This window comes from Buceros rhinoceros, unplaced genomic scaffold, assembly GCF_000710305.1.
Source record: "Buceros rhinoceros silvestris isolate BGI_N320 unplaced genomic scaffold, ASM71030v1 scaffold25660, whole genome shotgun sequence".
NCBI classification, from domain to species: domain Eukaryota; kingdom Metazoa; phylum Chordata; class Aves; order Bucerotiformes; family Bucerotidae; genus Buceros; species Buceros rhinoceros.
In genome coordinates this window covers 5077-24160 of record NW_010391667.1, presented here as the reverse complement: position 1 = coordinate 24160, position 19084 = coordinate 5077, and the positions used below count along the sequence as shown (strand labels likewise).

General features: G+C 50.9%; 1 protein-coding gene across 1 annotated transcript; it reads left to right on the top strand.

The window, feature by feature from the left end:
• The first annotated feature begins 394 nt into the window (after positions 1–394).
• On the top strand, positions 395–18842 carry HSPA9 (heat shock 70kDa protein 9 (mortalin)). The gene is made up of 17 exons (XM_010142697.1): positions 395–449; positions 1770–1857; positions 1950–2131; positions 2641–2765; positions 4246–4319; positions 4406–4512; positions 5282–5444; positions 6087–6179; positions 7823–8032; positions 10370–10597; positions 11347–11451; positions 12283–12400; positions 13957–14051; positions 15761–15853; positions 17444–17584; positions 18313–18744; positions 18777–18842. Exons 2-16 carry the CDS (start codon positions 1837–1839, stop codon positions 18370–18372), a joined length of 1815 nt encoding a protein of 604 aa, XP_010140999.1. The 5' UTR covers positions 395–449; positions 1770–1836; the 3' UTR covers positions 18373–18744; positions 18777–18842.
• The last annotated feature ends 242 nt before the right edge of the window (positions 18843–19084 follow it).

Here is a 19084-nt window from a genome sequence, read left to right as displayed (position 1 = left end):
GTTGCTCCGAAATCTGGACCACACGTTCTTCGGGAGATGTAGTAGATCATTCCTTGCTGACAGCGTGTAGAGCTCTGAGAAATGTGGTTAATGTTTGTCTGCTGCTGTGGGTTGGAAGCTGAAGGGTCAGAGTTAATCTGCCTGGTTGCTCATTTGTAGACTGTTTCGTCTGAGGGAAATACAGGTCAGGGTTATGCCAGATGGGTAAGTGGCGGGGTTTTATGGCAATCTGAACCTTTCTGAAATTCTTCCTTGGTTTGCACTCCCATTTTGAATAATAAAATGTTGTGTTAGGACTGTGTCATGTTAGAAGTTTTCTACCCTTGGAAGTTTTGGCTTGACAATCAGTGTTTAAAACTAAATTTTCTCGGGAATGTTTTTATTTTATAGACATTCTGGAATGGCCTCAGTCAGAATGTTCTCAGAGCAGCATCCAGCAGAAAATATGCGTAAGTATTTCCCTGATTTTTCCTGATTGTCCATTTAGCGTTTATACTTACCCTCCTTCTGGTACTAGAACTGATCATTGGGGTCAGAGATGGAGTAACAGCAAAAACAGCAAGAAAAAACTAGAACCTGGGCTCATAACTTTCCTGAGGCTGTTTCTGTATCTCCTGTGTTTTACCAGGGGAACTTTTAGAGTTGTGCTTCTTCCACCACCAGCAGCATCCACAGTAATGTAGAAAGCTGAGGTTGGTTTGATTTAAAAACAAACACCCCCCCCCAACATTGGTGCGACAACTTGGTTTCGACTGATGTGAAATGAGGGTAACGAGCGGCTCCATTTCACCGCAGATGAACTTTATTTCAGACAACTCGTGTGTTTTAGCCACTCGTTTTTCTTGTTGCAAGATAATGGGAGCAGAGTCGCAGTTCCTGTGTGACTGGGTCAGATGCTTTGTGGCTGGTGCTGATTCAGGACACAGCAGTCTGCGTTAGGAATGCTGCCCGGGTCTGATTCACGCAGGGAAACGGAGCAGCAGCACGTTTCCAGATCACTGCTCTGTGCTGTCTGAAATGGAGTTGGAGCCACTGGGCGCCTTGGAGAGCGAGAAGGCGATAAACGTGGTCCTGCTCTGCCCTCAGGGCGCTGTCTCCGACCCAGGGCACGGCTTTGTTTACAATGCAGTTCTCTGGTGCCTTGGAAGGGGTAATTCGCTCCTTGTGGAAAGGAGGAGGAGATTCAGGTTGGTCTCCTGTCAGAACCGCTCCCATTGTTCAGAATTAAACCTGTTCCTTGCTCCTCAGGATCAAAAAGCTGGTTGTCTTAGCTCTGGCTCAGAGAAACTTGCATGGGCTGAGTAATTTGTTGTCTCTCTGTGCTCTCTTTGTTAAGCAGTGATAAATAAAGAAATACAATTCCTTATTAGCATTTTGACTCCAGGGGGATGTTTTCAAACGTGTTTGAACATCCGGACTAACCCAAACCACGTCCTGGCTGTGTAGAGGTGGAATTAGCTACCGCTTTGGTGTATGTCCAAACTCCAAGGTGTGTTGAGAACAGAGGTAGCAGAGGTTATTCTGGGGAAGAATGATGTTTTATATGTTTATCTAAACAAGCAAGGCTTTACCGGTAAGGGATCTGACTGAAAACAGAGGCACAAGGTTAAACTCCTGTGTAAGAGTCAGAGAACACCTTATGTCTGAATACAACATGTATTTGCTTCAGCATCTAGTGAAAAACCTCTTCGTCCACCTTCAGGGTGGGAAGTTTTCTGCTGTCTAGTTCTTTAGCGGTAATTTTACTTTTCCCGTGCTGTGACCTACAGCTCAGAAGCAATTAAAGGCGCTGTCATTGGAATTGATTTGGGGACAACAAACTCCTGCGTGGCAGTTATGGAAGGGAAGCAAGCGAAGGTGAGTAAATCTGGATAGCAGGGATATCAGTATCGGGGTCAGGAGTTGGAGGCTGTCTTTTCTGACGGCATCCCGTTACGTTTCGTACGCAGGTGCTGGAAAACTCCGAAGGTGCCAGGACAACCCCTTCGGTTGTGGCATTCACAGCTGACGGCGAGCGCTTGGTTGGAATGCCAGCGAAGCGGCAGGCAGTGACGAACCCTCACAACACCTTCTACGCTACCAAGCGGCTCATCGGGCGGCGCTTTGATGATCCTGAAGTGAAGAAGGATATGTGAGTGAGGGAACAGAGGAGCAGTCCAGAGTGCACCACATACCACACTTAATGTGTGTGTGTGCACACTTAATGTGTAGTGTCACCTGTTCTAACCTAGAACCCTCTTTTGGGTGACGTAGGTACACCCTCATGTCTCAGAGCCGTTGCTGATACCACAAGGGGCGAGCTGGGTTAGCTACTTCCTTTCTAAAGTTCTCAGGAGTTGAAGGTCCACTGTTTAGTCTTTCTTCCTCCACAGCCTTACTGGTGCTGTGCAGAACGGTCAGTGTTTACTGGAGGAGACTTCCCTCACTCGTGAGGATGTCACAATCAGCTGTATGGCTTATGATTAAAGGATATAGCTGATTAGGAGCAGGACTAGAGCGTTGGTGCTCCCTGGATCTGCGGCTGCTGTGGCCAGTCTCGGTGTCTAGAAGTCGTACGGTGTTCGCCTGCTTGTAGTAACCGTAGGGGGTTTGTGCTGTGTGCTGGTACAGAAATTGATTGTGGAATTCTTCTGTTTTCAGCAAGAACGTTCCATTTAAAATTGTCCGTGCCTCCAACGGTGATGCCTGGGTAGAGGCTCACGGGAAACTCTATTCTCCAAGCCAGATTGGTGCCTTTGTGCTCATGAAGATGAAGGAAACTGCAGGTTGGTACGGTTTGGTGTTTGCCATCTGTGCACATGAGAGTGACCTTGGTGCTGGGCTGTGGAAGTCAGCAGCCATAAAGATGGGGGGATCCTTGTACAGCAGGCCCTTCCGTGGGGCAGGCCATGGAAGGGTGCAGCGAGGGGCTGTTGCAGACCTCCAGGAAGATCAGTGCCTAGCTCAGCGTGGGGCTTCGGGCGAGATATTGGTGCTTTACTTAAAACATGCCTATGGAAAGGAATAGTGGTTGAGTCGATGGCCAGTCCTGGTTGGCTGGAGGGTACGCTTCCTCGGGAGGTCCTTGCGTGCCGCAGTCCGTGTGCCTCCCAGGCTGCTGCTGAGCACGGAGTGGCAGCCAGGGTTGTGAGGGGCTTTGTTCTTACCCAGCTACAAGATACGCAGCAAGAAGGGCAGTGTGTAAGGGACCGATTTTGGGGCTGAATGAAGAGCTGCTTAAGCCAGCGGTGACTCTGAATCTTCACTAAGAGAAAAGAGCTATTGGCCTGGATAATTTTGTTTTTCCCTTTCCAATCCCTAATGAGATTTCTGAGGGAATTGAGTAGAATGTAGAGATAATAGTAGCTGCCTCCTGCACCCTTGTTTGGGAAATGTGCATCCAATGGTGAGGGTTTGGCAGGCGGGACTGAAGGTCGATACTGAAGCTTCATCCAAAGATGATGTTTTTCAGTGTTACACCTGGGCACTACAGCCCCACCCAAAAGTAAAATATGAGTATGTGGTGTGTGATGAATCTGACTTGCTCTGAGGATGGTGTTCCTCTGCCTTAAGCAGGGGTCTGCTTCCTGTAGGTCTGTTGGCCTTTGGCCTGGGTGCTACGGGAATTGAACTGGGGAATGATCCGGCTTTGCAGGCAGCACAGAATCGTGCAGTGTGTAACGCGTCGGTGTAAATCCTGCCTGTGCATTCCCACTGCATTGTGCACGTTCTCAGCTCTCAGCAGGTCTGAATCTCCATTCGATGATGTCCTCCTCTCTTCTGAGAAAAGCTTGTGACCTTAAGATAGGATGCAATACGTGTTTTTCCTGACTCGCTTGTGAAGTTAGTATGTGTGGTCTTTGTGCCATATGAAGGTTACCTACACTACAGACAGGGTGAAATCAGTAAAATTTAAGTCCATCACATGTTGAACACTCCAAAGAAATGAAATACTACTTCAATCCACCCCCCCCACCCCACCAAAAGACCAGCTCTTGGATGGATTCTGGCTTGCTGGTGGCATCTGGTCGCTGACCGGACTGCGGAGCTGCTTTGCTGTCCTGTTGAGAGTCTGCAGGCTGTTCCCTGCCGTGTGGAAGGGCTTGGTTACTGCACGGCTCCTGCTGCATCTTCCCAGAAAGCACGAAGTTGTTGGGCAGCAAAGCAAGCCTGGCTGCTGTTCTGAGTTCAGGAGAAGGACCATGACAGCTTGGCGGTATCCTTCTCTTGTGAGGATAACTTTGTTTTGTCTCCTTTTTCCTCCAGAAAATTACCTGGGACATTCAGCCAAGAATGCTGTGATCACAGTCCCTGCTTATTTCAACGATTCTCAGAGACAGGTATTCACCGAGCTGTAAGATTTTCGGGCGTATGAATTGTGTTTGGTTTCTCTCAGCACTCACCACTCTTCCTCCTCTTCCCTCAGGCTACGAAAGATGCTGGGCAGATCGCTGGCTTGAACGTCCTGAGGGTGATCAATGAGCCAACAGCAGCTGCGCTGGCCTATGGTCTGGACAAGTCTGAAGACAAAGTGTAAGCGCCTGCCGCGGACACCCACCCGCTCCCCAACAGGCATTCGCGTCGTGAGTGCCGCTTCTGCTGTCTGGTGTAAAACCAGCGGTTGGGGTTCTGCCCAAGGTAGATCCCGGCTGTGAGTCAGCCCCGGGTAGTGTCACCCCGGTTCTATGCCAGCCGTACTTGTTAGAAGAAAGTGAGTTCGTCACTTGCAGCTACAACTTAATTACCAAAGCGGAGCGGTAATTTAATTACCCTGCTTCCTGGTCACAGTGTGGCCGAGGGCAGCCTGGCGAGAGGCTGTCGCAGTTGGGGCTGAAGCCTGGCACAAGGGACGCGCTGAGCTTTGGTGCCTGGTGTCCACAGCTCGTGTCCTCATCCCTGACTTGCTGTGACAGGTGGTGATAAAAATACAAGGGGTTTGTTCCAGAGTTTGTTTCTGATGTAGGTTACAGTGCTGGGAAAGCCTCACATTTTGAAAAACCTGTTTCCTAACGGTTCTGGTGTTGCTGCCGTTGTTGTCGGGTGTGTCCCCTGTCTGAAGGAGGGAGGAACTGCCCTTCCTGAAATAAGGGGCAGGGTTAAGCGGTGTGCAGCACATCTTTTGGAGGAGGATTCCATGTGTGCTGAGAGTGCTCAAGGATTGTGTGTGCTGTTTACTGCTGTTTTTAGAGAGGCTTTTATTGTTGTGGACAGCAGCACGAGTTCTGCACGCTTCTTGTCCTGAAGAGAGTGATTGTTGAGCTGCACAACGTTGTCTAGGAGGTGATGTTTTCTCTTCTTGCAGCATTGCAGTCTACGATTTGGGTGGTGGCACCTTCGATATCTCCATTTTGGAAATCCAGAAGGGAGTCTTTGAGGTGAAGTCTACCAACGGTGACACTTTCTTAGGGGGAGAAGATTTTGACCAGGCTTTGCTACAGCACATTGTCAAAGAGTTCAAGAGAGAGGTAAGGGATCTCAGCACGATTCAGTCTCGTGTTACTGTTTTCCAAGCTCGCTTAACTTCTATAGAAGAAGAACAGGAATTCCCTTCAATATTAGGACTTGTTTTGTCATCTGTGGCACAGTTGAAATTCAGGAGTATCAGATGCCTGTTAGCCTGACTTCCAGTTCTAGGACTTGTTCTCGTCAGGTGGAATATTCTTCTGGAAGAGATAGAATAGCAGCACTTCTGCTTTTTTTTTCCTCTGGGACTATCCTATGTTTAATCTGTTTGCTTTTGATAACACAACTCTGTGGTCCAGCTGAATGTGGATGCACCACATATGTTACAGGGTTGGCCACAGGAAACTGCGGTGTAATTCCAACTCCGTCACCAATCCAGTCTCGCCTTTATGTTCCGTGGTGCCGCAGCTTCTCCAGGCTTTATGGGGTTACTTGCTGTGTAGTCACCCTGGGAGCAGAGCAGGCTGGCCGATGATTTTTCCAATGCTAAACATGCTTGCCCAAAGTGAGAGAGCTCAGCAGAAGTGCGCATATCGGGTGTATTTCTGCAAACATCTTCAGTCGGGAGCGAGCTGCCATGAAGAAAAGCCCTTTGACTGCTGTGCTGAAGCTGAGAGCCTGTTAACCCCTGTTTTGTCACATAGATGGGCGTTGACCTGACGAAAGACAACATGGCCCTGCAGAGGGTGAGAGAAGCGTCAGAGAAGGCCAAGTGTGAGCTTTCGTCATCCGTGCAGGTAGGTGGCTGGGTTCGAAGCCGGAACGCTGTCATGCACTGAGTTCTGCCTTCATTCTGTTTACAAAGCTCTGCGAAACTGCTGCTTGCTTCTTGTGGTGGCAGAGGAGTTTCCGTGTGACCAAATGGCCTCTTGTTACAGAAAGCCCTTCAGCGGGTAGAGTGTCCAGGAGTTAGTTGCCAGAAGCCAGGCATGGCAGCGGGTGCTGGATTTGCCTTTCTTCTGGCACCATGTTTTCTCATGTTGCAGGGAGCATGGCCTTGTTCCCAGCTTACTGTGTATTTCAGAAGCGTGGTGGACATCGGGGAATTCAGCTGCTGCTAGTGCTGCTGGGTTACTGGAAGCACTTGTGGCTTTGTGCAGGCAGTTCCAAAACCGTGGTGTTTTTCCTTCCACTGAAAGAGCCAGTGTGTCTCATAGCAAGAAATATAAAGAATCTTTGCATATTTGCCTATAGAAGAGTTCTCTAGACAATGGGCAACACACCTGCCACGTGTGTTAATGTGTTCAAGCACGTCCTTTATTCACTTCTGGGTAAGGAGCTGGAGGAGCAGCAGGTTGGGGGTGTAATAGTCTTGCCTGAGTGAACTTAAGGTCAATTATATAGTAATTGAAACAGGGACTCTGCCAGTTTCGAGGTTCTGAATAAACATAATTTTTTTCCACGGTGGTCTTTTTGTTGGCCGCGGGGAGCTCCTAGCAAGGAGTTTAGGCCGGTCACAATGGATGCACAGTTCTGCCAGAGACATAGCGGGCTCTGTTGTGCTAGCTTGAGAGTTGGCAAATACAGTCAGTTCACACCAGGAAAACCTGAATCCTTAACTCTTCAGCAGGGAAGGGAGAACAACTTGCTTTTGGCCCTGTTTTCCCCTGATATTTTTGACCTTGCTCTTTATGAAGTGACCGCACGCCTCTAGTCTGTAACCTGGGCTTAGTTCTTGATGTGTAAACTTAATCTCTAGAGCTTAAAGCATTAATGTGTTTAATTGCTTTGGTTTATAGTATCTTCTGGTGTCAGAGTGACTCAGCACTTGAGCAGGATGGTTTCAGCTTAAGACTTGCTTTAGAAATCCACGTGTGAATTTGTTAAGAGTCGCACGCAGCCACAGAAAGTGGGGATCGTGGTCCCTGGCACTGCTGAACTTTGTGTTAAATGGCAATGGACTGGCTGTTGAACACGAGTTGTTTGTGTTAGAAAACAGTCGTGAGGTAGCTCCTTACACCTTGTATGAAACGTTGGTCACTTGGCAAAACCTTTGAGAGTTCCGAAGGTGGGTTTTCTTCTGTGTTTGCTGGAAAAAGAGGATGAAGGTTGTCACTTCTGATGTTTCATCTCTTTCCTCCTGGCTACGATAAATGAAATCGGTTTGCTTAACAATAAAAGGCCTCAAAATAACCTCGATATTAAAATCGGAACTTAACAGTTGTAGCCATGAGATGCGTAACAAAATAATTTTCCTATTTCTTGTCTGAAATGTCAGACACGAAAGTGTGTCTGGTGCCACCTAAAAGCTGGGCTGCAGAGTGAAATGGGTACGTAGGTGCTTCAGTGCAGGCAGAACAGAACCTGTAGTTGGTCTGAATCCTGTGTCTAGCCGCGTGTTCCCCGTGCCTGTGTTTCACTCGCTTGCTCTCTGCTGCAGACTGATATTAACTTGCCGTACCTGACAATGGACGCCTCCGGACCAAAGCACTTGAACATGAAGCTGAGTCGCTCGCAGTTCGAGGGCATTGTGGCCGATCTGATCAAAAGGACAGTAGCGCCATGCCAGAAGGCCATGCAGGATGCTGAAGTCAGCAAGAGTGACATTGGTGAAGTCATCCTCGTCGGTGGCATGACCAGAATGCCAAAGGTATGAGCTAAGCCCCCGTTCTGGGTGACTCCTGCGCAGCTACCGCGTGCTTTCTGTGACAGGGAGGTTGGGAGCCTGTTAACAACAGAGCTCCCTCCAGCAGCTGAAGGCCCATGGGAGGAGTCAGGTGAAGCAGTCACATGAAATCATTGCAGGGCACTCTAATCCTGTTTAATTAGCTGAGCTTGCATCTGGGGGCCGTAGCTGAGTTGCACTCTACAAAGACAAGCGGGAGGTATCAGGAGCTGAAAATTCCGCTTGACTTTGTGATGCAGACTGAATGTAGCAGCACTGTCCAGGTATGCAGGGTGTTCTCCCTGCGGTGTGTGATGAAGGTACGTTTCAGTGACAACAGCCTGGCAGTTGCCTTTGTCTTCCGGAGGGTTTCCCCCGCTGTGTAGAGCACTTCTGGCTGGCTGCAAGGACGCTGCGCAAGCAGGATGGCTCTGTCAGAAACCAGTCTGAGGCTGGGGGTTGTCAGTCCTGTTTAACTGGCTGTTCCAAACTCTCGTTACCTAGTACCTGGCCCTCGTATTCTGTGGTGATAAAGCACCAGCAGGTAACTCGGACTCTTGCTCTGTTGACATGCAGAGTCTTGCAGCTGAGGTGCTGCCTGCTGGTGATCTCCTGCTCGCTGCACGGCTGAGCTCCCCGAAGTCAGAGCTGAACGTGTAGGTGCACGGCTCTCTTCAAGGGTACAGCTTGTCCTTTTCTACAGAGCTCATCAAAATCTCATCCCAGAGGAATCAGTCAGGCCTGGGCTGAGTGTTTGCTGTTAAGATTTGTGATGTGCAGGGCCTTTCGAGATGTGTACACGGCCCTCATGGGGCTGATTTGGGGTTTGGTGGCAGGTTTTTTCCTCCCCTGTGTGGAATGAGCCCTGTGGCTGGAGGTGATACTAGTGTGTGCAGAAGGTCACCCAGGCAGGGGAGCCAGAGCAACAAGATAAACAGAAGCTGCTGCTCTGGCCAAAGCTCAAGTGGAGGAACTGTGCTCTCCCCTGCTCCTCCAGCTGGGTAAAGGGAAACAGTGTGGTTAGCTACACATACGGGGATGAAAAACGCTTCTAGAAAAGTGGGAAAGCCCTTCCTGAAACTTTACCTGTCCTTTGGGGGAAGAAGAGAGAACTTAAATATTGATGATTGTTATTATTACTTTTTTACCCCCTGTTTGTAACCCCTGGCATCTGGGGGGGTTATGTCTGCCTGAGCTCACATGCTGCTTTCCTGAGTGCCTCTCGTTACAGCTCTGGCTCCCGGGTGGGTGCTGGTACGTCGCAGGCAGCACAGAGCCTTCTCCCATGTGCGTTGTTGGGTTTGCTTCACCCTGCTAGGAGGGAACAGGCCACCTCTGGAGTGCTCCAGGAAATGTGCAGTGGGCAGTTAGAAGTAATGTTTCTTTTGTGCTCTAAAATATGCCTCCAGCAGGAAGGACTTAACTTCATTATATGCTCCTGGGTAGTGTCTTCCTGTAATGAACACTCACAGCAGATGTCTCTTGGCTTAAGCACGGCGGAGCTGGACTTGTGTGTGCAGCCCAGTTTTCCTTGCTGTGCCAACGTTCCTAACGAGTGTACTCGCAGAGGAGGGATGCTGTGAGCGGGACCCAGGTCCCACACCCCTCCCTCGTAATGCAGAGGAGGGACTGTGGAGCTGTGCTCCCGTGCAGGCACCTTACTGCCTCCCCGTCTGGATACTTCAGCAGTAAATCTGCGGCAGTGAGGAGCACATCCTCCCGAAGGGGGGGAGTGGTGAAAAGCTGATAAGGCAGCTCAGACCGTCTGCTGACACAGCGAATCTTCTGGGGAAACAGCCCGTGAGATGAAGAGTTTGCAAACGCTGTACTTCCTACAATTTCTTTTTTGCCTTCATACACACAAACAAGCTGAAGTGTCCTTCTGCTGTGGATGTTTTTTTCTTGCCCGTGCTCTGCCTCCACAGCTGTGCTGTCCCTGGGAGCCCAGCGCTGGCTCGTACCAGTTCCCAGGGAGCAGTCCTTGACTGCCGCTCAATAAGCGTGGAGTCATTCCTTCTGGGGATGGCCGGGCTGCGTGAAAGGACTGACGTGGGTTGACTTGCAGCTGGCAAACTTGACTGCAAGGTCTCCAGGGAAGGGGTTGTCTAGACTGAAACGAGTGCTTTAATAGGGTGTGTGGAAGGTGGGGAATTAGGGAGCAGTCACAAGCCTGAGGCTCCCTATTTCTGTCGTGCCACAGGGTTACATGGCAGCGGGAGCACGAAGATACAAACCTGCAGCCAAGGCTGGCGTGTTCCTGTGGCCCGGCGCTGGGCGGTCGTGGCGCGCTCTGCATACAAGCTGTGCTTTCTCTCCATTCAGGTGCAGCAGACTGTGCAGGAATTGTTTGGCCGTGCTCCCAGCAAAGCAGTTAATCCTGACGAAGCCGTGGCTATCGGGGCAGCCATTCAAGGTGGCGTGTTAGCTGGCGATGTGACTGATGTGCTGCTGCTGGATGTAACTCCCCTCTCCTTGGGGATTGAGACCCTGGGAGGGGTCTTCACAAAGCTCATCAACAGGAATACTACCATCCCAACAAAGAAGAGCCAGGTACTGATTGACTCTGGGTGGGTGGGGTTTTGGTGGTATTTTCAGACACCCAGAAAAGGCTTCCCAAAGCATCCCGGTAGATAGTCTTGTCTCTTCCTCATCTGGCAAGGAGAAGCAGCATAGAAATGACGTTTAATGTCAGCCTTTGACTATCTCTGTCGATTATGGGTGTGCCCAGGAGGGGAGGTAAATTGAGTTAGTTTGCCACGATAATCCAGGGTGTTTGTGGCCTGGTCGGGACTGCAGTGTGTGTGCCATGATGTTGACTGTCAACACATCATTCTGAAGATTTGTGTGGAGACCTTCTGAAACTGAGCACCACAGCCGTCTGAGACCACCTTTCCTGGTCCACGTGCCTCGGAAGGGGTTATTTTTCCCTGCGTTGTAAGGCTGTAGTAGATGTGGGTGTGACCCTTCCCCTCACTTTCCCCTGTCTGGGTGTGCTGTTACTGATAACACTTGTTCTGTGTGGGGCTGGGGCAGGAGCCCTGCTGCTGGTACTGTACCTGGCTCCCACTGGAGCCTGCTGCTGCCATGGCATTGCCCGTTTTCCTGCACTCAAGTGTGCAGAGGATGCTGTACGTGCTGTACACACTCTGTTTTGTCAGAGGAACAGGGGACGAACAGCTGTTCATCTCTTCAAAGCAGCTTCTCTTTATTCCTTTCCTTGTTCAGTCAGCGTGTAACAGCATCAGTTCGTGTGTTGCCATTCTCTACCTATCCAGTAACCTCCGGTTCCTTTCCCATAGGTGTTTTCCACAGCTGCTGATGGGCAGACTCAAGTGGAGATTAAAGTGTGCCAGGGAGAGAGAGAGATGGCTAGTGACAACAAACTGCTTGGCCAGTTCACGTTGGTATGTCGGCTACTCAGTATTCATCACCTTAGACTTACCCTTCTTGGAGAAGTTCAAAGCCTTCTCTGTTTCAGCTGACCCCTGAAGGCAGTGTGAAGAGGGAGTCATCTGACAGAAGATGTTTCACTCTGTTTGTAATGAAAAAGCAGCCTCTAACGGCATGGCCTGATTCTGGGACAGCCCTTTGGTGGCGGGGAAGCAACTTAGTGTTTAAGATGGAGGTCAGGGTTTCTAAGCAGTCTTGTGGTAACGGGGCTACCACAGCTTTAGGGCTTGGTCACCTAAAAGGGCTCCTTTAGTTCTGGGCACAAGGGGCTAGCAGAGCTCTGTAGTGCTGGGCCCGTGCAGCAGATAACCTGAACGCTGGCCTTTCCTCTGCTGTTGCAACGACAAGGCTTGGAGCAGGTTCCATGTTACCTACAGTCCCTTGGGTAACCCATTTCCAGCCTCAACCGCTTCTTCTGTGAGCGCCTGTGGAGCTGCCCTGCTTACTGGAGAACAAATGTGCCCTGGGGATCCTTGTGGGGCTGCTGGACCAGCTCCTCATGCAGGACTGGCTCTGTCAGCGTTGGCAGAGCGTTGGTGTAAAAACTGTTTGACCAGACTTGCTGTTGCCCTTGTCCTGGGTAGGAATCTGTATCTGCTTACATCTGTCAGGATACTGCTAGTTCACCCCGTAATGCCAGCAGGTATTGAGAGGCCCCGGCTCTGAGGGTCAGTTAATAGCTGATTCAGCTGAGAGATCACCAAGGGAACGTGCCCCACGCTGGAGCCTCGTCCCTGGAGCTCGTGTCCGTGTTGGAGCTCACACTAAGCACTTCTTGTCCTCAGGTGGGGATTCCCCCAGCGCCCCGTGGAGTGCCCCAGATTGAGGTGACTTTTGACATCGATGCTAACGGTATTGTTCACGTGTCAGCCAAGGATAAAGGCACCGGACGCGAACAGCAAAGTAAGTGCTCTGGGATGCTGCCTGGGGACGAGGAGGAAAGGCGGGGAGCAGTGCTGGTGCTGGGCTCCGAGGGTAACACCCTAATGGTAGCCTGAGTGCTGCCTCTGGAAAGGAGAGCAGCTCCTGCTGCTCTGCAGGGGTGTCCCATGACACCGAGGGGCTTGGATCAGTGATGTTCTGCCCTACTTTATCCTGAGGGGATACGGGAATTAGAGTTTGGGAATCCACCACCTCGTAGAGGTTGTTCCTGAGCTGGGCACGCTGCTTCTTTGCAAGTGCCCTCTATTAACACCCAAAAAGATTGCTTGCTGTCTGAGGCTGCCTGTGTGCCAGGGCCGGCTTCGAGGGGAGGAATCACATGAGGATTAGGAAATTGGGAAGATCCAAGGCACGTCACAGACAGCTGGACAGATCAGCTCTGTGTCAAGACCCCACTTCGTTTCCAATTCCTCCATCACAAAGGCCTTGAAGTTCAAGTGTTTTGGAGCAGCAGATCTTGTGCAGAACCAGCATTTTCAGCCATTTTGGCTGGAAGCGTCTCTAGGAGGCAGGAAGCTTGGGAACTTCAAGCTGTCAGTGTATTTTGCTCTGTGATGCAATGGAACATTAGGCCTGGTGTTCTGGGGTGATTAACTGATTAACCACATGGTTGACATTTTCTAAAGCTTTGCTGTGGGCTCAGAAAAGTGATTTGAGGCATTTGTAGATTCCCCCAATACAAAATAGATCTCTTTTGTGCATCTAACTGGGAAGCCTCTCCACTGCCCTTCAGCTGTTTCTTGGAGGCAGCCACTTGGGTGCTCAAGTGTGTGCTCTGGCCAAGGAAACTGTGGTGAACTCTGTTCTGGTGACTGGGGGGGACGTGCTGGGCTTCACCACCCCCCTGGGACAAGTACCATGTGGGAAACTTAACTCTAAGGAGGATCCTGGTGTGCCCTTGGGTTTTCCTCCCAGCTTCACAGTATTTAGGATTTGGTCCTCTCCCGATGACATTACGCTTTCCTGCAGATCTTAGCTGACATTTAGACTATAGTTTTTGGCACAAATGGAGAAAAATAGGGGACCTTTAGGAGCCCACCTGTAGAATCATGTCATGTTGTCTTACCCTGCTACCAGCCTGGGCTGCTTTCCAGCAGCAAAAGGAATCTGCCCTGGTAAAAAGATTCCTTCTGTGTGGTGGTTTTTTTTTTTTTTTGCTTGGGTGTTTTTTCTGGGCTCTTTCATCTTAGGTTTTTAACCTGCTGGAATGTTCCTTTGGTTTGTGGGCCCTGTGTCCCCTCCATTTCCAGGAGGAGTAACTGAAGAAGGGTCAAAGTGATTTGCAGACCAGTGGACAGGAAGTGTCTGGCAGAACCGGGGAGCGCATAGAGCTGAGATACCAGGCTTTTATCTTGCCAGCCTCTTCAAAGACTGGCTCGCTTTGTACTGCCCACGGGGTCATCACGGGGCACAGTCCCTGAGCAAGGCTGCTGCCATCGAGAGGGTTTGGCAAATGGCGCTCTCCTTTCCTCGGAGATGAGAGCGCGTTAATTATGAATGCTTCTCCCCTGATGCAGTTGTCATCCAGTCTTCTGGTGGCCTTAGCAAAGATGAAATTGAGAACATGGTGAAGAACGCAGAAAAGTATGCAGAGGAAGACAGGCGAAGAAAGGTAATGTGATCGTCGCGGTATCTTCCAGCCAGCGGAGTGCCTGCCGCTCGCTGCCGTTCTGTGCCCGCCTTCGACAGAGCTGCAGGCTCTGGTCTCTGTGCACTTGAGCTGTTCGCTCGTGCAGTCACCCGAGTACTAGTTTACACTCCAGAGCTACAGGAAGTTGTATGCAGAGGTGTTGGGGTCAGGTAACTCGCCCCGTGTAACCAGCATTTTAATTCCTGGGACAGGGAGGCAGCGGGAAGCAGACTCACCCGCCTGTTACGACAAACAGCTTCGCAGCTCTAGTTACGCTTTTTGTTGTCAGCGCTCCTGCCTGTCCTCCCTCCTTCTCTTGGCTGTTTATTTGAAGCCAGCCTACCAGAGCTGGGGTCTCACGGTGCTGTCCTGCTTCAGTGGAGGCTTGACTGGGGATATTGAAGCTACTTACAGAACCTGCCAGGCAAGGCTTTGTAAGTGGGAAGTTGCTTTTTAGTGCTTAAGGTCTCCATGTGGCCTCTGGAACACTACATTCATCTGAGCGGGGCGTTTGCCCTCAGTGCAGGTGGAGCCGTCAGGAGCTGTTCAGAAGCCTCGCTGACTTTTGTCAGTGATGCTTGCCGTGGTTGGGTGACTGAACCTGTGATACACCTAGGATTAATGGTTGGAACTAATTGGTTTAATGAGGGCAGTACTAATGAAAACTTTTTCCCATTGCCTCGCTTTAACTTTGTATCTTGGAAGAGCTTATTCAGTAATCGCTGTCGCAGTCAGGAAGTGGGACTCGTCTCTGAGCAGTGACCTGTCAGAGGAAGGGTAGTTCCTTAGCTCACACTTCTCTTGACTTGCATAACTAATTGTCCAAATCCCCTTGTTACACCTTTCTGATCGTGGTTTTACTGTCATGGAAGTACTACAAATACATCAACAGAGTTACCGCTCTGCTGGACTCAGCATCCTGCTGTGGGCTTCGACATCCCACAGTGAGTGAAGACATAGTGCAGAAACAATTGTTTTTCCTCAGCTTTCCACTGGAAGTGGTTGGACTCCTGAGAGCGTTCTCACACCTGTGTTCAGGTCGGCTGCCCTTTCAGACGGAGAGGGGCCGGGTGTCCCACAGACTGTTGCTGGTGAAAAGGTTCATGTGGACACAGGGTCTGAGTTCTGTCTCAGCAGGACTCCTGCTCCTCTGAACTTGCAGCCTGCCCTGTTCCTGTGGGTTGTCTTTGCAGCAGTAACTGGCATTTCTCGCCTCGCACAGTGGGGATTTTCCACTGTTGAGATGTTAACGGCATTTATGGTAAGGGGGTGTGAGTGAAACAACCCAGCGTTTTAGTTGTCTGTAGTGCCCTTGTTGCTGGAGAAGCTTAAGAACGTTTTCTCAAAGCCCTGTTGCTTTCCCGAGGAGCAGAGCAAGCTGTGCTATGTTGGGTTTTTTCAGCGTGCAGTCACACTGCATTGCTTCTACTTCCAGAGAACAAGTTTTGAGTGTGAAAGCGTGAGCACTGCCCTGCCCAGACTTGCCTGTTTGGGCTTTCTGGTGCCAGAATGCATCTAGAAATTATTTACTCGCATTCCTTCTGCTCCCCTTGCTGTTAAGGCGGACAGTGGGTGAGAGCTAGACCGGAGTTTGGTGGTTTTGGGAAAGAAATGCCAGCTGCTGGTCAGCACGTAGGCAGTGCGTATGGCCGGTGAGTGTGCGGCAGGCCCTTACGAGCTCTCCTACCCAGGAACGCGTGGAAGCCGTGAACATGGCCGAAGGCATCATCCACGATACAGAGTCGAAGATGGAGGAGTTCAAGGATCAGCTGCCAGCAGATGAGGTAGGTGGTTTCTCATCCCGTCCCGGGGAAGGAGGTAAGGTTCAACCCCTCCTGAACTCACAGCCGGCCAGTGGCACCAACTCTGTGTTTCCGTGCTGTGGAAGAACGGCTCAGTCATCGACTCCTCCGCTTTTTGCACTCTGAGCAGGGTGAGCGGGGCAGGTGGGAGGTGTAAGGACCCGCTTAGAAGAAAGTGGCTTGGATAATAGCAAACAGCCCATTTCAAAGCGCAACTTCAGAGCCACTGAAGATCTAAGAGTCTCAAAAGCTGTTAATGAAAGGTTTCAGCATGAATTATGTCCTTGACTTGGCCTTACAGTGATTTGATAAGAGCTGGACTATGGCCTCTGTGAGAGGAGAGTTTTGCTCAAAAGCTAGAGATGACGAACGGTGCCTGCTGGCCGTGTGCTCAGAGGGCCGAGCTGCTGTGCGGTCCTGGCAGCACCCGCACAGCACCCCAGGACTTGGAGGTGGGAAAGATTACTGTATCCACCTTCCTCTGGTTTCCCTTTGGTCTTTGGAGTGGATGTTCAGTATCCAGAGGGTGCTTTTCACACCACTCCAGGGGACAGTTTAATGTCTGTGTTATGAATGTCAAAAGTCAAGTGTAAAACAGATTGTCGAGTTAAGAACTCCAGAAGCAGGATCAAAGGGCTCCCAGGGGCTCTGTGAGGCGTTGGAGGGAGCAAGGTTATAGTTTACTGGTAAGTAGCCTCTGATGAGTTTAAAGACTATTTTTCAGCCCAGCTCCAATCTCTAGCAGATGGATATTGAGAGCCTAAATGCCTGTTCCCTGCAGGGATTGTTCCCTGTAACGTTTTGGGGGGGAATACCAAGGGAAGGGGGGGTCACAGGGCTGGGAAGAAGCCCTGTGCTCTCTCTCCAGGTGGAGCGGATGGCCTGACACAGGCAGTGTCGATGCCCTTGCTGTGGCTCTGACACAGCCCTGCCCACGGCTGGAGTTGAACACTGCTGAGCGAGCGCTGCCGGCCCCAGTAACCTGGTTCTCCAAGCTGCCGCTCCAGCAGCCTGCCAGTCTGCCAGAGGAGTGCCAGACCGTGGGGAGCTTTGACAGATGGCTACAGGGGCTGGGATGAGGCCGTGGGGCTTTTGTTTGCCGCTCTGTTCCTTCTCGCATGTGCACGAAGGGATTAAACAGGGCAGGGAACAGCCTGGCTCGTTGGCTTTCCGACGGAGCCGAAACTGTAGCCGAAAACCAGCTTGCTCCTGCCTTTGCCCTGACTCACGGTGACGTGTGCCAGGGAGAGCAGCTCCCGGCCTTGGCGGGCCTTCAGTCTCAGCAGGGCTTTCTGTCCTTGGCGCCGCTGCTGAGATGGCACATGAGGGGACCGATTAATGCCAGCGGTGGCACATGTAGCGAAGTGGACGGGTGCCCGTTGGGAACTGAGCGCAGTCCTGGTCCCTGCGGATTCAAATGGCTCGGTTTGAGGCTTAACTTCTTGGCTTCTGGAAAAAAAAATGTGGTTTTGCTGTGGCCAGTAAGTGGGCGAACTGACAGGAATGAGATTCTTCACGAACAGAACACAGGATTTTTCAATCATGGTTTGTTTTTTTGTGACTTATTTGCAGTGCAACAAATTAAAGGAAGAGATTGCTAAAATGAGGGAACTTCTGGCTCGTAAAGATACTGAAACGGGAGAAAACATCAGGCAGGCAGCAAGCAGCCTGCAGCAGGCCTCCCTGAAGCTCTTCGAGATGGCATACAAGAAGGTAGGTTGACGGTCACTTCTGCTTTACAGCCTTCTGATGGGGAGGGGAGAGTGCGACACCACAGCGTGAGGGTTGAGCTGTGCCTGGAGGCAGCGCCCGGTCTCGGTGCAGCTCCCCGAGGGTAACCTTGCTGGAGGGGCAGCTGTAGAAAGCCGAAGGCCTGGAATCGCGGCCGTCCCAGGCGGTGTGTTACGGTGCTGTCTGCTGTTACGTGGAACGTGCTGGAAGCTCTTCAGAAGTTGCTCCAAGAAGGGCACGACAGCGCTTTCCCCTGGGTCAGTGAAGAAGTAAAAGAACATCTGGACTGACTCGAAGGATGTTTGTAAAACATCTGCAAACTACAGTAGTAAAGCCGCTGGGGTTTTCTTCCTGGCGGAGGGCTCGCCTCTTGGAGCCCTGGTAGGTGGGAAGTCTCCCGGGATGGGTGGAAGGGGCACGCTCTGGCCAGGCCAGCTGGTGCCAAGTTCTCCTCACTGCGGAAACGCTGCTTTTCCGCTGTCAAAACAGGCAGTGCTTGCTCTGTCCCCTGGGAAGGAGTCAGGAATGGGAAGATCATTTCCTCCCTCTTAGTCAGCAGTCGGGCAGAGGTGGAGGCTCTGTCGGTTCTCCCTCTCGCCGAAGGAGGGGTTTCTGCAGTCCAGAGCCAGCCCGAGCAGCCAGCTGGGAAAATCAGTGTCCGGGAGAAGCATTTTGTTGTCACTACAACTAACGAGCCGACTCTTCCGTAGATGGCCTCCGAGCGAGAGGGCTCTGGCAGCCCGGGGGATCAGAAGGAGGAGAAGCAATAAGAAGTCTCTGTCTTGCCTTGATTAGAGTATGAAGAAGAGGTCGATTTTCTTGACGCTTGGGAGAGAAGGGACCTTCCTGAGCAGCAGTGGGCAGAATTCAGACTTACTGTGTTTTTGCAGTATTCTATATATAAACTTCTTTAATGTATAAACTTAGTGATGTGTCTGCTAGATAAATTGTCACTTGATGGGAGTTAATTCATGCCAGATGAAGTTCTAGGTGTGTCTGGCCCTGTGGCATTCACCTGAGGCACCGAGGGACTCGCTGGTCGTTCATTTCTGATGCTTGACACAATGGTGTACTAAATCTGACACCCAAGTTTGGAAACCATGTCACTGAATCAAAGGGTGGAGATGGAAGTGCTGCTGGAACTGACTGGGAGGAGGAGAACACCTGTACGGGCCCTCCTGGTGGACCTGAGTCCCTGTGAGCGGGTCGTGCGGCCTGTGAGCAGCAGTGACAAGGCTGGTGAGGTGGCTGGAGGACATGCAGGTCTGCAGCTGGGGTAGTGCCCTTGGTCTGGAGGAGAGGGATACTGCAAATTGAGCTGTAATGTTATTTCTTAGGGAAGAGGCGATGTGGAAGTTAAATACTTTGCTTGTCTGAGCCTTCTGCTCCATCCTGTGTCTGTTCTCTGCTTATGGCAAAACAATTTCCTTAATAAAACTGTCATTGGATCCATTCTGGATTTTTTTAAAATAAAAGCAGAAA